This window comes from Centropristis striata, chromosome 4 (assembly GCF_030273125.1).
Source record: "Centropristis striata isolate RG_2023a ecotype Rhode Island chromosome 4, C.striata_1.0, whole genome shotgun sequence".
Lineage (NCBI taxonomy): Eukaryota > Metazoa > Chordata > Actinopteri > Perciformes > Serranidae > Centropristis > Centropristis striata.
Genome location: NC_081520.1, coordinates 22212698 through 22231848, shown reverse-complemented (window position 1 = coordinate 22231848; position 19151 = coordinate 22212698). Strand labels below are relative to the sequence as shown.

The 19151-nt window shown below is 40.2% G+C and overlaps 1 protein-coding gene across 1 annotated transcript; it reads right to left on the bottom strand.

Annotated features, from left to right (window-relative positions):
- Positions 1–16169: 16169 nt before the first annotated feature.
- cbln18 (cerebellin 18) lies at positions 16170–18895 on the bottom strand. Its single transcript, XM_059331974.1, has 7 exons — positions 18784–18895; positions 17968–18070; positions 17600–17779; positions 17356–17511; positions 16904–16992; positions 16722–16802; positions 16170–16623 (listed from the first exon to the last, which is right to left on the bottom strand). Exons 2-7 carry the CDS (start codon positions 18068–18070, stop codon positions 16486–16488), a joined length of 747 nt encoding a protein of 248 aa, XP_059187957.1. The 5' UTR covers positions 18784–18895; the 3' UTR covers positions 16170–16485.
- Positions 18896–19151: the final 256 nt, after the last annotated feature.

Sequence of the window (19151 nt, the reverse complement as noted above, 5' to 3'; positions counted from 1 at the left end):
ATGGGTCCAAGAGGCTTTTTGGTGCGTCTCGACATGATTCATATGTGTACCAAATATCGTGTCTCTACGTGAAACCTACTGCTCGGGCTAGGTGTAAAACATGTTAGTTTCTGTAGCCAGCGGGGGGCGCTATGACTGTGTTTCAATATTGACATGTGGGTGTGGTCAGGGCTGGCGCCTCATCACGTGTGAGAAATTTAGGACAGATTGGAGAATGTATGGTCAAGTTATCCAGTCTGGTGTTAGATTCGCGAGACGCCATATTTTGCCGCCATGTCACGGCCACATATTGTGAAGGTCAGTAAAGGTGTTGATGAGTTGTGTTCCCCAAGGCCTTGTGATGGTACTGACCAAGTTTGAAGTCAATGGGATTAAATCTGTTGGAGGAGTTATGTAAAGTATGCAAGGTGGTCATTTTATGAAAGGGGGCGTGGATAAAGCATAAGGGGCGGGGCGTGATGAAAGATGGTTATTTATAAGTGTTAAGGGCTGGACTCTGATGAAGCATGAGAAGTTGGGAGCAGATGGGACAAAGTATGTAAAAGTTACAAAGATCTGTTGTTTTGTGGCGAGACGCCATATTTTGCCGCCATGCCACGGCCACATAGTGTGAGCGGCGGTAAAGATTTGAATAACTTTTGATCCCAAAGGCCTTGTGATGGTACAGACCCAATTTGAAGTCAATTGGGTCAAATCTGTAGTAGGAGTTCGTTAAAGTATGCGGGGTGGAAATGGGGAAAAACGATGAGAAGTGCAATATTCAATCCAAGATGGCCGACTTCCTGTTCGTCTTCGGGTATGGGTTCTTGAGAGTTTTTGGTGCGTCTTCCCATGATACATGTATGTACTAAATTTTGTGTCTCTAGGTGAAAAAAGCCTATATTGTGAGGCTCTTTGGAAAATTTCAAGGGGGCGCTACTGAGTCATTTCGCAAGGTCCATTCATGCGACTACCAGAATACATAAATTTCACGGGAGATTGATGTATCTCCCAAAAATGGTGAGTTTTTGAAAATGAGAAAGGCCCCAAAAAGACAATTCATTTCGGAAAAAAATAATAACTAGGACTGCGCGCAGTACTGAACGGGACCGAGCCGAGTGGAGCCGTCGGGGGAGGCGCCGTCAGGGGAGGGCACGTAGGACGCGGCGCTTTTGGCTCAGTCCCTATGCGTACCAAATTGCGTGTCTCCTACCACTGTGCTTGTGGTAGGTGTAAAACATGTTACTTCCTGTAGCCAGCAGGGGGCGCTATGACTGTGTGTCAATAATGACATGTGGGTGTGTTCTGGGCTGGACCCTAATCATGTGTGTGAAATTTGGGACAGATTGGACAATGTATGGTCAAGTTATACAGTCCTGTGTTTCATGGCGAGACGCCATATTTTGCCGCCATGCCACGCCCACATAGTGTGACCGTCGGTAAAGATTTATACAACTTTTGATCCCAAAGGCCTTGTGATGGTACTGACCAAGTTTGAAGTCTGAAATCTGTAGGAGGAGTTCGTTAAAGTATGCGTCATGGAAATAGCCAAAAACAATGAATGCTGTGATTTTCAAACCAAGATGGCGGACTTCCTGTTGTGTTTGAGGTATTGGTCCAAGAGGCTTTTTGGTGCGTCTCCACATGAAGCACATGTGTACCAAATTTCGTATCTCTACGTGAAACCTCCTGCTGGGGCTAGGCGTTAAAGTTGTTACTTCCTGTTGCCAGCAGGGGGAGCTATTGACTATGTGTCAATATTTACATGTGGGTGTGTTCAGGGCTGGACCCTCATCACCTGTGAGAAAATTGGGACAGATTGGACAATGTACGGGCAAGCTATACTGTCTGGTGTGTTATGGCGAGACGCCATATTTTGCCGCCATGCCACGCCCACATTGTGTGACAGGCGGTAAAGATTTATACAACTTTTGATCCCAAAGCCCTTGTGATGGTACTGACCAAGTTTGGAGTAAATCGGATGAAATCTGTCAGAGGAGTTCGTTAAAGTATGCAACGTGGTCATTTTATGAAAGGGGGCGTGGATAAAGCATAAGGGCCGGGGCTTTATGAAATATTGCTATGTAGAAGTGTTAAGGGCTGGACTCTGATTAAGCATGAGAAGTTTGGACCAGATGGGACAAAGAATGGAGAAGTTATGACAATCTCGTGTTTTATGGCGAGACGCCATATTTTGCCGCCATGCCACGCCCACATATTGTGACCGACGGTAAAGATTTATACAACTTTTGATCCCAAAGGCCTTGTGATGCTTCTGACCAAGTTTGAAGTCAATGGGGTTAAATCTGAAGGAGGAGTTCGTTAAAGTATGTGGCATGGAAATGGGGAAAATTCCATATTCGATCCAAGATGGCCGACTTCCTGTACGTTTTAGGATATGGCTTCCACTGACTTTTTGGTGCGTCTTGCCATGATGCACGTATGTACCAAATTTCGTGTGTCTACGACAAACCTGTGTGAGGTAGTGAAATTTAGGGGGCGCTAGTGAGTCATTTTGCCACGCCCATTCCCGCGAATACCAGAATATGTAAATTTCACATGAGATTAACGTATATTCCAAAAATGGTGAGTTTTTGAATATGAGAAAGGCCCCAAAAAGGCGATTCAAAATTCACAAGAATAATAATAAACGGACCAATTTCAATAGGGTCCTCGCACCGTTAGTGCTCGGTCCCTAATAAACGGACCAATTACAATAGGGTCCTTGCACCTTCGGTGCTCGGTCCCTAATAATTCCTTCAATTACAATAGGGTCCTCGCACCATCGGTGCTCGGTCCCTAATAATAATAATTCCTTCAATTACAATAGGGTCCTCGCACCATCGGTGCTCGGTCCCTAACAAGTCTGTATCGCTGTCCTTTTAGAAAATGTATAAAGCTGTGTTCACTTGTGCACAAAGTGAATTATGAACATTTGCTCTTTTTACATTTTACTCACTGTGGCCTAGTCTTTTCACTGTAATACATAAAATATTTAAGTCCTGCAGCTCTGGGAATCAGCAAAATCATGGCTAAAAGTGGGAACAACTCAAATATGTCTTTTGTGCAGAATAACACGGATATAATTACATAAATCATAAAAAAGGGAAAATGCAAGTTGAATTTCTCTGATAAATTAAAAAGTTTCAAGAATATTGGAAAAAAAATGTGTCTCCACATGCTATACATATTGAAGTATTTGCATTTTTTTGCATTTTACAACCTCTACTCACAGCCTCTCCTCTCTGCTCTGTGTAAACAGATTTTCAGTGAATATCTGTCACGTGACAGTTTGTCTCAGCTGAATAAATCATGGCTTCACAGTGTTACTGAGGAGCGCAGAATTTAATGTTTTAAGGATCTAGTTGTTCCTAACAGTTTATTTTCGAAGACGTTTTTAAATGAGAGAGGTAAAATAAATCGATTTTGACAGAAATATCACAAAAGTTTCTGTAGCCTGGCTAAAAGTCATATAAACATTATAAAACTCAATACATAGTTTTCTTTAAAGTTAAAAAAAATACATAAATATGGTTTGATTAAAAGTCATATAACAGATGTTTAAAAAATATTAATATGTTTTAAAAAATAATTGAAAGGGTTAAAATGCATAAAATAAACATGACATTATTTTGACAGTTCAAAGGTAAAAGGTTGGAGTTCATGACAAAGAGAATAGTTTGTTTTATGTGTACATGTAATGAGCCATCACGTGTTGATTGCACTTGGAACTCGGAAAGATCCAAGTTGGAAATTCCGACTTCCAAGGTAAATGCGTTTCATTGCTCAACCTCGGAAAACATGGCTGGCCACAGCAAATTGATGTTTGTTTGGATGTCTTTCGAGCATTTAAAAATTATTCTGAGGAAGTACATCAACTACCTAAGAGAGACAGAGAAAGAGAAAGCTTATTAAATGTGAATATTTCTCGTTTCTCTGGTCCTTTAGGACAAAACACTGAATATGAATCACATCTACAGTGAAACATTTTTTTCAAAATTTCACTCACGAAGTGTAATGATTTCTATTTTGATCGTGAGGTGTTCCTCAGGGTAGAAAGTTGACGGGTCAGAAGCTGCCTGGTACAACATACAGTTAAATGGTTGTGTCCTCTCTGGGTCCAAATATAGGGTGGAATTGTGGTCTGCAAATACTTAAGAGACAAAAATATAATTAAATCTCATCAATTTCCTGGATATAATAAAAAGAAGTGCAGTATTACACCTTATAGACTAATGTAGTTTAAATATGGGAAAAAATATAATATTTTTTACACTTTTACTGTGCTTAATTCTAACTCTTTAATTAACAGAGTGGAAGTGCAAGTACCACTCCAAAGTAATCGTACACTTTTAGTAACACAAATGCTAAATTAAACACATTTTAGACAACGTTTACCTCTCAAGCTGTGTGGCGCCATTTTGCTTTGAGGTTTTCCACGTATTTCCGACCTACTCGGGCTGCTTGGATCCTACCCGAATTCCCGAGTCGGAATCCCGAGTTCAAGGGCAATTCTGTTGCACTTTTCCAACTCGGAGGTCAAATCTTTCCGAGTTCCGAGTGCAATCGAACGCAGCATCATCAGCCCCACAGTTCAACTAGCATGATATGTCAATGTTTGTTTTTCAGTGTTTTAATTGGACTGTCTAGTTAGCTCTTCAGCCAATCAGGTTCTACTCTCAGGTAGAGGGGTGGGGCTTAGTTGCAAGACGCAGTTGACAGTGGAACTAGGCAGAAATATACAGTCTGTGGGCTGAAGCGAGCCATCAACGGTCAGTGATGAGTTTATGAGATGTCCAACTTTGTGATTGACAACCAGTTATCATAATGGTTTGGACTTTTTGGTAAACTACAAGAGTTTGCAAGCTGTTCTGTTAGCTCTGCAGCTCTTGTTAGTAGGCCTGTCACAATAACACATTTTTTTAGGATGATATATTTTCCCAGAAACTATCCTGATAAATGATAGTATCGTTGTATCACTGGCGTTTTAGTTTTATAACGATATTGGAATATAATAAGTACATCCGTTTCCACAGCAATTCATTTTTAAGAGAGGACTAATAAGCCCTTTTGGAACACATGAAGAACTGAATCCTTCCCGCTGGTTTGCTTTGGTCGATGGTTCCTGCTGTTTCTTCTGCTCCTGTGGTTTGCCCTGCTGAATACACCTGGATTCGTGAGTACTGATCAATGGCGTAGCCACAGGTGTGCCAGGGTGTGCCAGTGCCACCCACAGAGGCAGCTGGCACACCCAAAAAAATTGCCGTCAGATGATGCGTTGCGACACCTGGGCAGGTGTGCACCCATCAGGAGTGATTCTGATTTGCGCTCCTTGTGGATTATGATCCTTGACAGACAGTTGGCTGGTAAACAGAATACCAGCCGAGGATATTTAATGTTGTTGTCTTCTGCTGTTTACTGTTATCCAGCTCCAACACCAGAGCGTCAGCGTCTCCTCCACCAGCGGTTCTGCCCGAATAGAAACATTTCCAATCATCGCTGCCACACACTCCTCTGACTAGGACATCATTATTAGTAAATGTAAAGAGGTGAATAATATATCTCCATCATAATAATAGCAATATTCGGATAGTATATAGATTATTAGGCTTTATATATCACGATGTAATTACTCAAACCTCGCCGGGAGTTTAATGGTCCGCTACTTTGCTGACAGCAGCACTGATTTCCTTCTTTTTCACTTTTTTTGCTGCCAAACAAAACCAATTTGTTGTGTTGCAGCTGTTGGACGTCAGCGTTTCACTTTCTGACTCTGAGAAACTCTGACTCTTCTTTTGGAATTAAAGCTTACTTTAAAACACTGTTTACCTCCTTCAACCAAAAAGCTGTGAAAACTTCTAAGTCCGTGCTCCAAATGTAAAATATTCACTGAACTTGTTTGAGTTTATAACTATAAGTACTTTTATTTCACAAACCTCTGTCGCTGCGTATTTCTGTAATTAGGGCCATGGGGCAATCGCACCGAGCACTGGTCCCATACAGCAATAGCCCTGAGCACTATTGTTATACTGTGGATTTTTTCTTCTTCCTCTTCCGGACGCAATTTCGTCCCGCTACTAGTCCTACAACTTGAAGAGTTGCAGAACAAATTATATATCAAAATGTGCGGTTTGATCGGGATCGGTGTGCAATTTTGCATTGAAATGAATGGGATGGCCGAAAAAAAATGAGCGAAAAAGAACAATAATTGGAGATTTTTAAACTTCTACTTCTCCGGCATAATTTCCCAGAGACTCCATTTAAACTTTAAACAGTAGACACAAGTCTTGTGTATCGGTGTATTAATCCACGTTTCGATAGGTCATATAGTTTTTTATCAATCCCTGTTCAATGACTGTGATCATTTTTGGAGAAATTCTGAGATTATAATGGGTGTGTATTGCACGGAATGTTTGTGTCACAGTGTGTGATGTCATCGCTCAGAGTGCAGAGGGAGAGTAAAAATTGTCAAAAAATACATTTGAAAACTGCGCTCCAGGGTGCAAATTCCACTCTATAGAAATAATTTATACATAGAAACGTAGGAAAATGTGTCTTCTCACTCACAATCCTCTGGTAAAGCAGTCAGAGTTATAGAACACACGCCACCAATACACCAACACACACCAACAGCCTCATTGGCTCCCATATTAAAAACGCAGGAAGATTGGAGGGGGGGGGGGTCCTCTTTTTGGCCTTATTGCGTCCTTCGGTGTCGTAAACTCTGAAGGCGAGTCTTCTGAATCGGGTATATATTAGGGCGTGACATTTAGGTCCAAAATTTGTCTTCTCACTCACAATCCTCTGATAAAGCTGTCAGAGTTATAGCTTGGTCGTAGGACGCACAGATGCGCCACCAACACGCACCAACAGTCTCATTGGCTCCCATATTAAAAACGCAGGAAGATTTCTGAAGAAGGGAGATGTAACAGTTTTTTTAGATCGCTCTAACAAAGCTATTTTTTCATTTTTCTGAAAAAAAAAAAAAAAAATGTAGACGTTCAGGAAGAACTCAGGACCCTCAAAGTGAAGTCGGATCAATGATAGGTATTAAGGTTTTGCCAAAAGTGCTTTCTGTTCGAGGCCAGAAAGTCTGTCCACCTCTGGCTGCTGTCACTCTTCCGGGACATTGGCAGGTGTCAGTTAATTCTGTTGATTGCTTTGATCTGATTGCCTTTGATCTTTGATGTGATTACAGTTACAGATACACACACACACACACACACACATGCGCGTAAGCGCGCACACTCCTCACATATATGCATATGTGAGGAGTGTGCGCGCTTACGCATGCTTCAAACACACGCACGCACACATGCGCGCGCACACACACACACACAGGTTTCAATTTGTTTCCTAGTTTTTCCTAGAGCTTTTCTAGATTTTTCTTGATTATTTTCTAGATTTTTCTTGATCCTTCTCTAGATTTTTTGAAAGCATTTCTAGATATTTCTAGAACTCTAGAGAAGGATTAAGAAAAATCTAGAAAAGATTTCGAAAAATTAAAAGGATCTAGAAAAATCTAGAAAATGATCTAGAAATGCACTTGTAAAAACTAGAAAAAACATCCAGAAAAAAATCTATAAATATCTATAAATGCTTTCGCAAAATCTAGAGAAAGATTAAGAAAAATCTAGAAAATAATCAAGAAAAATCTAGAAAAGCTCTAGATCTCTAGATTTTTTTTCAATATCACCTAGGTTGTTCTAGATCCTTCTCTAAATTTTTCTAAAGCTTTTCTAGATATTTCTAGACTTTTTTCTCAATTTGTTTCCTAGTTTTCCCTAGAGAAAGATCAAGAAAATAATCTAGAAATATCAAGAAAGATTTTGAAAAATGAAAAGGATGTAGAAAATTCTAGAAAATTATCTAGAAATCTAGTCTTGTAAAAACTACAAAAAAATCCAGAAATTTTTTTTTTTTAAATCTAGAATATGATCTAGAACACAAATATCTAGAAAATCCATGAAAAGATCTAGAAATATCTAGAAATGCTTTCGAAAACTCTAGAGAAGGATTAAGAAAAATCTAGAAAAGAGTTCGAAAAATTAAAAGGATCTAGAAAAATCTAGGAAATGATATAGAAATGCTCTTGTAAAAATTAGAAAAAACATCCAGAAAAAGATTTAAAAAAAATCTAGAATATGATCTAGAAAACAAATCCAGAAAAATATCTAGAAATATCTAGAAATGCTTTCGAAAAATCTAGAGAAAGATTAAGAAAAATCTAGAAAGTAATATCATCTAGGTTCTAGATCCTTCTCTAAATTTTTCTAAAGCTTTTTTAGATATTTCTAGACTTTTTTCTCAATTTGTTTCCTAGTTTTTCCTAGTATGTTTGTGTCACAGTGTGTGACATCATCGCAAGAGTGTAGAGGGAGAGACAAAATTGTCAAAAAATAAATTTGAAAACTGTGCTCAAGGGTGCAAATTCCACTCTACAGAAATAATTTATACATAGAAACGTAGGAAAATTTGTCTTCTCACTCACAATCCTCTGGTAAAGCTGTCAGAGTTATAGAACACACGCCGCCAATACACCGACACACACCAACAGCCTCATTGGCTCCCATATTAAAAACGCAGGAAGATTGGAGGGGGGGGGGGATCCTCTTTTTGGCCTTATTGCGTCCTTCGGTGTCGTAAACTCTGAAGGCGAGTCTTCTGAATCGGGTATATATTAGGGCGTGACATTTAAATGACGCTCGTTTCGAGCCACCACATTTATCAACAGCCGATCATTTTTACGCTGTGATTGGAGAAAGACGATCTTTTGATAAATCCCACGTGAACCCTGTCGTAAGACGAAATATACACTCATCTGCGCTGGTTTCTACGCTCGCTTGATAAATGAGGGCCACTGTGTTTGGGCAACTCATCAGGCGTAAAGTTGACGGGGGACATCAGTTCTTGTCCCTTATTGAAGTCTTGGATTCATGTGACAAAGTTGTTTTTCCCAACATGAACGGTTTACTGTGTATTCTGTTGTCACTGCCTGTCACAAGTTGCTCTGTGGAGCGCCTGTTTTCGGTTGTGAACAGGATTAAATCAACCAGCAGAGCTACAATGCTCACAGAGAGACTTAACAGCATTTCGTTGCTCATGTTTGAAAAAGAGCTTGCGGAGAGACTGGACTCTGATGAAATAATAAATGCCTTCAAGGCCAAGCCACGCCACGCCACGCCGTCTCGCCCTGTAAATTCAGAGCACAGGTGAGCGCAATATCATTGTGTCCTTTACTCTGCTGCTAAGCCCAATGTGTTCAGATGATTAAATAGTGTTTTTGATCACACGTAATGTGGATACGTTATGGCTCCATGCATGAATGTTATATTTCACTATGTTCATCTCATTGGGCACGCAATGTCTGTGTGTGTGTGTTGTGTTTTTGCGGTGTGCTTTTTCTATTATTTTGTTATGCTGGGCTTACACCAAACAATTTCCACAGTCCCAGACTAAAAACTGAAAGTCTTTAGTAAATCTAGGAGTTTTACTGGAGTCACGGCGCTCCCGTCATCTCCATTGTTAAGTTTAAGGTAGTAATCTGCTCTGTTTCATATCAGTCTTTTCCTAGTCTTGGGTTTGGATCATATCAAACGTGTTTGATATGATTGCAGTCTCAGTGATGTAACACAATCAACAACCAATATATGAGCGGGGAAAAGGTCACCGGTTCCAGACCGGCCAGTAAAACCACTTCCACAGGAAAAAGGAACATCACAATAATGATAGTAAGCTCAGTCCTAAATACAACTAGGCCTGTAAACAGAACTGAACGGGACCGAGCAGAGTGGAGCCATCGGGGGAGGGCACGTCGGACGCGGCGCTGTGGGCTCAGTCCCTATGCGTACCAAATTGCGTGTCTCCTACCACTGTGCTTGTGGTAGGTGTAAAACATGTTACTTCCTGTAGCCAGCAGGGGGCGCTATGACTGTGTGTCAATATTGACACATGGGTGTGTTCCGGGCTTCACTCTAATCACGTGTGTGAAATTGGGACAGATTGGACAATGTATGGTCAAGTTATACAGTCTTGTGTGTTATGGCGAGACGCCATGCCACGCCCACATAGTGTGACCGTCCGTAAAGCTTTCAATAACTGTTGATCCCAAAGGCCTTGTGATGGTACTGACCAAGTTTGAAGTCCATGGGGTGAAATCTGTCGGAGGAGTTCGTTAAAGTATGCAAGGTGGAAATGGGAAAAAACAATGAATTGTGCGATATTCAAACCAAGATGGCGGACTTCCTGTTGGGTTTGAGGTATGGGTCCAAGAGGATTTTTGGTGCGTCTCCACATGATTCATGTGTGTACCAAAATTTTGTGTCTCTACGTGGAGCCTACTGCTAGGGCTAAGTATAAAACATGTGACTTCCTGTAGCCAGCGGGGGGCGCTATGACTGTGTGTCAATATTGACATGTGGGTGTGTTCAGAGGTGGACCCTCATCACGTGTAAGAATTTTGGGCCAGATGAGACAATGCATGGTGAAGTTATACAGTCCCGTGTTTCATGGCGAGACGCCCTATTTTGCCGCCATGCCACGCCCACATAGTGTGACCGCCGATAAAGCTTTCAATAACTTTTGATGCCAAAGGCCTTGTGTTGGTACTGACCAAGTTTGAAGGCAATAAGGTGAAATTTGTAGAAGGAGTTTGTTAAAGGATGCAACGTGGTAATGTGATGAAAGGGGGCGTGGATATAGCAAAGGGGCGGGGCTTTATGAAATATTGTTATGTAGAAGTGTTAAGGGCTGGACTCTGATGAAGCATGAGAAGTTTGGAGCAGATCGGACAAAGAATGGAGAAGTTATAACGATCTCGTGTTTTATGGCGAGACGCAATATTTTGGCGCCATGCCACGCCCACATATTGTGAAGGTCAGTAAACGTGTTGATAAGTTGTGTTCCCCAAAGCCTTGTGATGGTACTGACCAAGTTTGAAGTCAATGGGATTAAATCCAGCCACAACCCTAACCCTAACCCTAATTAGGGTTAGGGTTAGGGTTAGGGTAGCCACAACCCTAACCCTAACCCTAATTAGGATAAGGGTTAGGGTTAGGGTTAGGGTTAGGGTTGTGGCTACCCTAACCCTAACCCTAACCCTAATTAGGGTTAGGGTTAGGGTTGTGGCTAACCCTAACCCTAACCATCACAAGGCTTTGGGGAACACAACTTATCAACACGTTTACTGACCTTCACAATATGTGGGCGTGGCACGGCGCCAAAGTATGGTGTCTCGCCATAAAACACGAGATCGTTATAACTTCTCCATTCTTTGTCCCATCTGCTCAAAACTTCTCATGCTTCATCAGAGTCCAGCCCTTAACACTTCTAAATCATAATAATTCATAAAGCCCCGCCCCTTATGCTATATCCACGCCCACTTTCATTAAATGACCACATTTCATATTTTAATGAACTCCTCCTACAGATTTAACCTGATTGACTTCAAACTTAGTCAGTACCATCACAAGGCCTTTGGGATCCAAAGTTATTCAAATCTTTACCGACAGTCACACTATGTGGGCATGGCATGGCGCCAAAATATGGCGTCTCGCCATAAAACACGAGATCGTTATATCTTTTCCATTCTTTGTCCCATCTGCTCCAAACTTCTCATGCTTCATCAGAGTACAGCCCACAACACTTCTACATCACAATTTTTTCATAAAGCCCCGCCCCTTATGCTTTATCCACGCCCCCTTTCATAAAATGACCACGTTGCATACTTTACATAACTTCTCCAACAGATTTAATCCCATTGACTTCAAACTTGGTCAGTACCATCACAAGGCTTTGGGGAAAACAACTTATCAACACGTTTACTGACCTTCACAATATGTGGGCGTGGCATGGCGCCAAAATATGGCGTCTCGCCATAAAACACGAGACCGTTATAACTTCTCCATTCTTTGTCCGATCTGCTCCAATCTTCTCATGCTTAATCAAAGTCCAGCCCTTAACACGTCTAAATCATAATAATTCATAAAGCCCCGCCCCTTATGCTATAACCACGCCCACGTTCATTAAATGACCACATTTCATATTTTAATGAACTCCTCCTACAGATTTAATCTGATTGACTTCAAAGTTGGTCAGTACCATCACAAGGCCTTTGGGATCAAAAGATATTCAAATCTTTACAGACAGTCACACTATGTGAGCGTGGCATGGCGCCAAAATATGGCGTCTCGCCATAAAACACAAGATCGTTATAACTTTTCCATTCTTTGTCCCATCTGCTCCAAATTTCTCATGGTTCATCAGCGTACAGCCCTTAACACTTCTACATCACAATTTTTTCATAAAGCCCCAACCCTTATGCTTTATCCACGCCCCCTTTCATAAAATGACCACGTTGCATACTTTACATAACTTCTCCAACAGAGTTAATCCCATTGACTTCAAACTTTGTCAGTACCATCACAAGGCTTTGGGGAACACAACTTATCAACACGTTTACTGACCTTCACAATATGTGGGGTCTACACCCCTGCCCGTCCTCTCCGCTCTGCATCAGCCAAACAGCTGGCGACTCCCACCCTCCGTGGGTCAACTCACCTCAAAACCTCTTCCAGACTTTTCTCTATCTTGGCTCCCAAATGGTGGAACGAGCTCCCTACTGACATCAGGACCTCAGACAGCCTGTACATCTTCCGCCGCAGGCTGAAGACCTATCTCTTCCAACAATACCTCGGTTAAGCCATGGTCACCTAACACATAAATATATTTAAATTAAAAAAAAAAAAAAAATTGCTCTTTTTCTTCTTCTTCTCTATTCTTTTCTTCTTTAACATACAGCACTCCTGTAGCGATGACAGTTAGCTCTTAAAGTTATGTACTTACTTGATTCCTGTGGTCTATGTCTAGTACCATCAGGTTGAATGCACTTATTGTAAGTCGCTTTGGACAAAAGCGTCTGCTAAATGACATGTAATGTAATGTAATGTAATGTAATGTGGCCGTTACATGGCGACTAAATATTGCGCCTAGCCATACAACACAAGACTGTATAACTTGAACATACATTGTCGCCATATCTTGCCGCCATGCCACGCCCACATAGTGTGACCGTCGGTAAAGATTTAGGATTTGGGACTGTCCTAAATCCTAAAAAAAAAAATCCTAAATCTTTACCGACGGTCACACTATGTGGGCGTGGCATGGCGGCAAGATATGGCGTCTCGCCATCTAACACCAGACTGGCTAACTTGACCATACATTGTTCAATCTGTCCCAAATTTCACACACGTGATTAGGGTCCAGCCCGGAACACACCCACATGTCAATATTGACACACAGTCATAGCGCCCCCTGCTGGTAACAGCAAGTAACATGTTTTACACCTACCCTGAGCACAGTGGTATGAGACACGCCATTTGGTACAAATTTGGTAAAATTTTGGACAAAGTATGGAAAAGTTATACGTTATAACGCGCTCGTGTTTCATGGCGAGACGCCATATTTCTCAAAGGCCTTGTGATGCTACTGACCAAGTTTGAAGGCAATTGGGTGAAATCTGTAGGAGGAGTTTGTTAAAGTATGCGGCGTGGAAATGGCGAAAACTCCATATTCAATCCAAGATGGCCGACTTCCTGTACAGTTTTGGGTATGGCTTCTTGAGACTTTTTGGTGCGTCTTCCCATGATGCATGTGTGTCCCAAATTTCGTGTCACTATGACAAACTTGTGTGAGGGGCTGCATTCTAGGGGGTGCTAGTAGGTCATTTTGCCACGTCCATTTCTGAAACATATAAAATACGTACATTTTGGACACGATTGAATTTTGGTGCGAGTTTGGTGAGTTTTGAATATGATAAAGGCATAAAAAAGGCGATTCATTTGTCGAAATAATAATAATAGTGCTCGGTCCCTAAATATAGTGATGTCATATACTTACGGCCAAAAGCGGGATTTTGGGGGCGCTGTTTCTTAGTAAAGAGAACAGTAAGGAGACACAGTAAAAATGTATAAATAAGGCCTATACATAAATAAGTAATAAATAATCGATAATTAATGTATGATTAACTAAATGAGAGTTGAAAGAGCTGATAAATATAAATATTCAATCAAACACATAATTAAATAGGGCATAAATGTATATCATGAAAAACAGAAACCCTTTTTCAGCTTTGTGAGGGGCATTTTGTGGCGTCTATTCTTCTTTTTATTGTTTTTGTTTTTTTCAACACAAACCACTGCACACACTAGAGCAGCTGGAGCCAAAAGCTGCTTCTCCTCCATTTAGTCAATTTTTACTTAGAGCATGATGAGGAAAAAAAATGCATGGTAGGTAAAAAATGCAAAAAGAATCTAGTTGTAGTCTTGAAAATAGTGACCCTGAAAGATTGACAGTCTTTGTAGAATCTCAGTGTGAGACTAGGCTGTGACTAAAAACTCTAAACACTTCTTCTTTAGACGTGAGCAGGTGTGAGCTGATAGTCTTCCAGGAGTCTTTTCCAAATCTTTTCAAAGTCTTCTGGTGTATAGGTAGCATTATCGATTTATTTGAGAGCACGTCACAAGTGAATGTTTAGACCTGCTGTAAACTAACTGTTGAATATTACTGAAGAGAATGTGTGGATATGTTGTTGTTGTGTTAATAATGTTGTATTCCAGAGACACATTCTTTTGAATGTTTGTGGAGGTGTAATACTCTGTTGAAAATAAATTTGGCACACCCAGTATTGCTGGTGCACACCAATGTCTTTTTTCTGGCTACGCCAGTGGTACTGATAAACTAGCAATTGCCTTTTATTTTATTGCTTGTTGAAAAAGTGAAACTGCCATTACAGTTTTGTAATCTGTATCTATCTTTGTATTTTGATCATTTGATATTTGATCTGAAATGATTATTGTGTATGTGAAATTACATTGACTAAACTTGTTTAAATTTAATCTAAAGTCAATTTGTTTGTGTCATATTTCCAAGGTATAAAATTCAGGTTTACATTTTTTTTAAGAGGCTGTGTTACTGAAATTGCAGGTTAAATCTTAAAAAATACCGAATAGCTTTTGCTTTACTCTCACACTTCAAATTTGTTTGAAAGCACCACTAGTAATTTAAAAGTTTTGAAATGTCCCTAAACACATAAGAGCACCATTGAATTTTAGAAACCGTAACCAGGGCACTGCCCACCATACTTCTACACTTAGCCAATTCCTTAGCTAAATGGGACAGGTGTTACACTTTGTTTTGGTAACTTTTTCTCATGGAAACTTTCAAAAAATATACATACAAGGACTGTATGAAGTTTGAATTTTGATAATGTCTGTTTTTATAGTTGTTTTCTACCATAAACAGTGTATTTTTGGCAATCGTTTAAAGAAAACATGTTTATTGGTTTCAGAGGGTTTACAAAAAGACTGGGAAAAGGGTGGAGAAGTTAGCCTCACTCTGTCTAAAGGGAACAAAATTGACCTACCAGCTAAACTAGAAACTTAATAAGCAAATTTGCCAAATTATCAAACTGTTCCTTTAAGGGAGGGCCGACAAGAGTGTATTCCCTGCTCCCTCACAGAAGATTCTTACAGGAATGACTGGTATGTCTAAACTGTCATTGTGTGTGTGTGCAGCATGTGTGTAAGCTGCTCCTACATGTGTTTATTCAAGTAAAGGGATTTACTGAGTTTGGCTGTAGTTTATATCCGTTTGTAATGAGCTTCCATGAAAGGCTCTTGTTTACAGTGTTATACAATACTGTCATAGGCCAACTGCTAGCAGCGGCAGCGTTATGACCTGCTGTTATCATTCCCAAATGATATCAGTGGCTCTGACTGCTACTTACTGCATCTCCATTCATGGTCTATGTGTATGTCTGTGTGTATATCATTCATGTTGATGGAACATCAACGTGTTAACACAGTCACATTGCAGGGATTCGCCTTCCAAGACTTAGTTTGAGGTTAGGGTAAGATTGGCTTTAGGTTAAGGTTAAGGTTAGGGTTAGCATAGTCTCCATGAAATTAATGTAATGTCCTCTAAAGGGATGAAAATGTGTGTGTGTGTGTGTATGTGTGTGTTTGTGTGTGTGTGTGTGTGTGTGTGTGTGTGTGTGTGTGTGAGTGTGTGAGTGTGTGTGTGTGTGTGTGTGTGTGTGTGTGTGTGTGTGCGTGTTGCAAGCTATAATACATACCACATTTAAATAAATATAGAAATGTCGTCACTTGTCAAATAAGATTTTATTATTTTTTCAAAATCAAAACAACTTCACACTTCCTCTGTACACAGGCTGTCACTGTAGTGGTGGTAGTTCATCCACATGCATGCCCATATATTTATATTTCCAAACACCTGAATTCCTGTTTTCTAACTGTGCACAGATATGACCTGTGTGTGTGTGTAAGACTCATTCTTCTCTACAGCACGGGTTAAACTATGAATTACAACACTACTTCTGGTGGATCAACATGTGATAAAGAACACTAGTGTGTTTTCATGAATCACAATCTCATTTGAGCCAGGATGAATTAATTTATATAAGGTCCTGGTAAGTCTGAAAATGTGTTATTAGTCATAGTAGTCGTAGGTGTCAGGGTACAGCATGTAACCAGTGAAGGTATTGTGCTCCATGTGTTCACAGAGCATCCTCCCAGATGCCAGCTCAGTGTAGACCTGATCTCCTTTGTACAGCTCCAACACTACCACCTGAAAGAACAAACAGTAAACAGTGTCAGGCTTCATGCACCTTTTATCAAAATCACTAACCACTATTTACAATTTCACATTTCACAGATTTCTTTTACCTGATTGCCACTATCTTCATAATCTTCACGATTGTTCTCCCACACACTGACTATCACGACATTATTCTTCTTCAGCTGGACCTACAGATACAACAATATTAAATTAAAAAACAATCAGCTGATGACAAACTGCAGAAAGTGTTATGAAATCAGATGTTTTTAAGTCTATGAATCCGGTTTACTTTATGGTATAGGCGCCCACCGTCCCCCACATATGAGTAGACTGTGAAGGAGAAGACATACACGCCAGCACACGGTGCAGTGAAGATACCTGCAGACGGAGGGGAGGAGTTAGTGGAAATGCAGCGATACATGCTTGACATGAGGCCTTAATGAGTGTGTGTGTGTGTGTGTGTGTATGTGTGTTTGTGTGTGTGTGTGTGTGTGTGTGTGTGTGTGTGTGTGTGTGTGTGTGTGTATGATTGCAGCGATATATGTTTTACATGAGGCCTTAATTCAACGCTCTGAAGCCCTCTGAAATGTAAATTTTTCTTTGAAAGATCACCAAAAATGCACCATTTAAAAATTTTTAACAGGCTGTTTACACAGAGCAGAGAGGAGAGGACAGGAGAGGTTGTAAAAGTGGTTGTAAGTGGTGGGTGAAGCTTGTGTGTTTTGTCTGTGTGTTTTCTACCCAGGGAAGGGTTATAGCCATAGCCCAGGTTCAGAGTGACGTCAGTGTAAGGGATTGGCACATCAGTATTGAAGGGACCGAAGCACTTTATAGAAGAACCAGAGGTTGCAGAAGTAGTAGTATTCATGAAGGCATTGAAGGCAATCTTGGTGCCAGCTGAAAGAAAAATAGTGATTGATTGAACTGTACAACAAAGTGTTCACAAAACATTGTTTTAAAACACACTTCTTTTATGTTTGTGTACCTGCGAGCCCTTTCACTTTGTATTTTAGTGAGATGAGATCCGTCCAAAGGTGTGCCATCCTTGTGAAGGTATCCTCTTCTAATTTGAACATGTCATTGGCTGCACAGCAGCAGTCTCGCTGGCGATTAAAGGTACAGTTGCAGTCCCACTTGTTGCAGGTCAGAGGTTTGCTCACCATGACTGGAACAGGAGGGAGGATTGGAGAGAATGGGAGAAGGAGAACCAGTTTTATGCAGGATCTGAGTTTTTAAGTAAAAAACAGCACATATTTGAGATGCAAAGTATAAACGACACACAGCTGACAGATGATAATGGCTGCGAATATGACACTGTGAGGATGTAGATAAAAGGGGTAAAATGTGGCTTACGTGCATGTTGTTTCAGCACCTCAATAGTGTCGCTCTCGGCCTCGACACCAGGACCACAGTGAAACAGCGCCCCCAACAGGAACAAAACTGATAATACAATCATCTGGAGAAAAAGTTAGGTATATTTAAACACTTGCAGTCTCTTACAGTTACTGAATTCAAAACAGTACAGTTCATGTCTTGTCGGACATTTTAAGTCATGCTGTATGCCAAAAAGTTTTAATAGTCATCAAGCAATGCTTTTGATATTTGTGTTTCTGTTTAAGGTGAAAGGTTGATTTCATATTAGCTCAGAACTCCACTCACACTTTATCCGGTTAACACTGTACGGTTAAATGTTTCTTCTTATATTAATTGTCAATTATGCATAATAATTATCCAATTCTGCTAAACAACAATGCAAGTAGAAGTTGAATGCAGGTTCCATATTTCACTAACAATCCAGTTAGTTTTTTTGTGGGCTGATTCAATCTGAAAACGTGGGATTCAATCAGATTTGGCCCATCTTCAGACAAAGGATAAAATCTGGTATATCCACACGGACAGAATGAGAAAAATGAGCTTTTTTTTTGCATGTCAAAGCATACAATAATAATTTGTCCCCTTTGAAAAGCAAAGCATCAAGTTGGCTATTACACATTTCAAACATCCAGCAGCTAAAAACACAGATATGTTCTTGGGCTAAAGCATCAACGGGCCCGGAACACAACTCACAGAATAATTTATATATTAATTTATACTATAAAATACTTTATACTATTAAAATGGCACAAATTTAACATACAGAAGTAAGGATTTAGTCATCTTGTGTTTTACCTGACTTCAGCTGAGAATAACATATCAGATATGGAATTACTTTAAAAAAACAACAAACAAAAAAAACTCAGTTTTTTTAGCCATGACAAAGGCCAAAATGTGGCCTGTAATGGTCTAGGTAAGGCTTGTTTTTAGCCTAGCCAACTGACAAATAATATAAGTTTTTCAGAAATTGCACCAAAAAATATGAGGGTCCAGGAGTATGAGGGATTAGCTACATTACACAAATGCACAACTATATGATCTCCTGCATCCAAAAGTGACACATTTGACTTTAAACAGCCCAGGTGCTTAATCCATGCATTTACTTTGAGATATTTAATCTAACATTAACTCAAAAATGACCATCAATCTCCAAATGTGTTGTA

Excerpts from the sequence above, each read along its gene's own strand:
- cbln18 (XM_059331974.1), bottom strand. The coding sequence starts at position 18,070 with ATGATTGTATTATCAGTTTTGTTCCTGTTGGGGGCGCTGTTTCACTGT. Across the intron at positions 17,780-17,967 it reads GGTGCTGAAACAACATGCAC|TCATGGTGAGCAAACCTCTG; the intron begins GTAAGCCACATT and ends CTCCTGTTCCAG. Across the intron at positions 17,512-17,599 it reads CAAAGTGAAAGGGCTCGCAG|CTGGCACCAAGATTGCCTTC; the intron begins GTACACAAACAT and ends TTTTTCTTTCAG.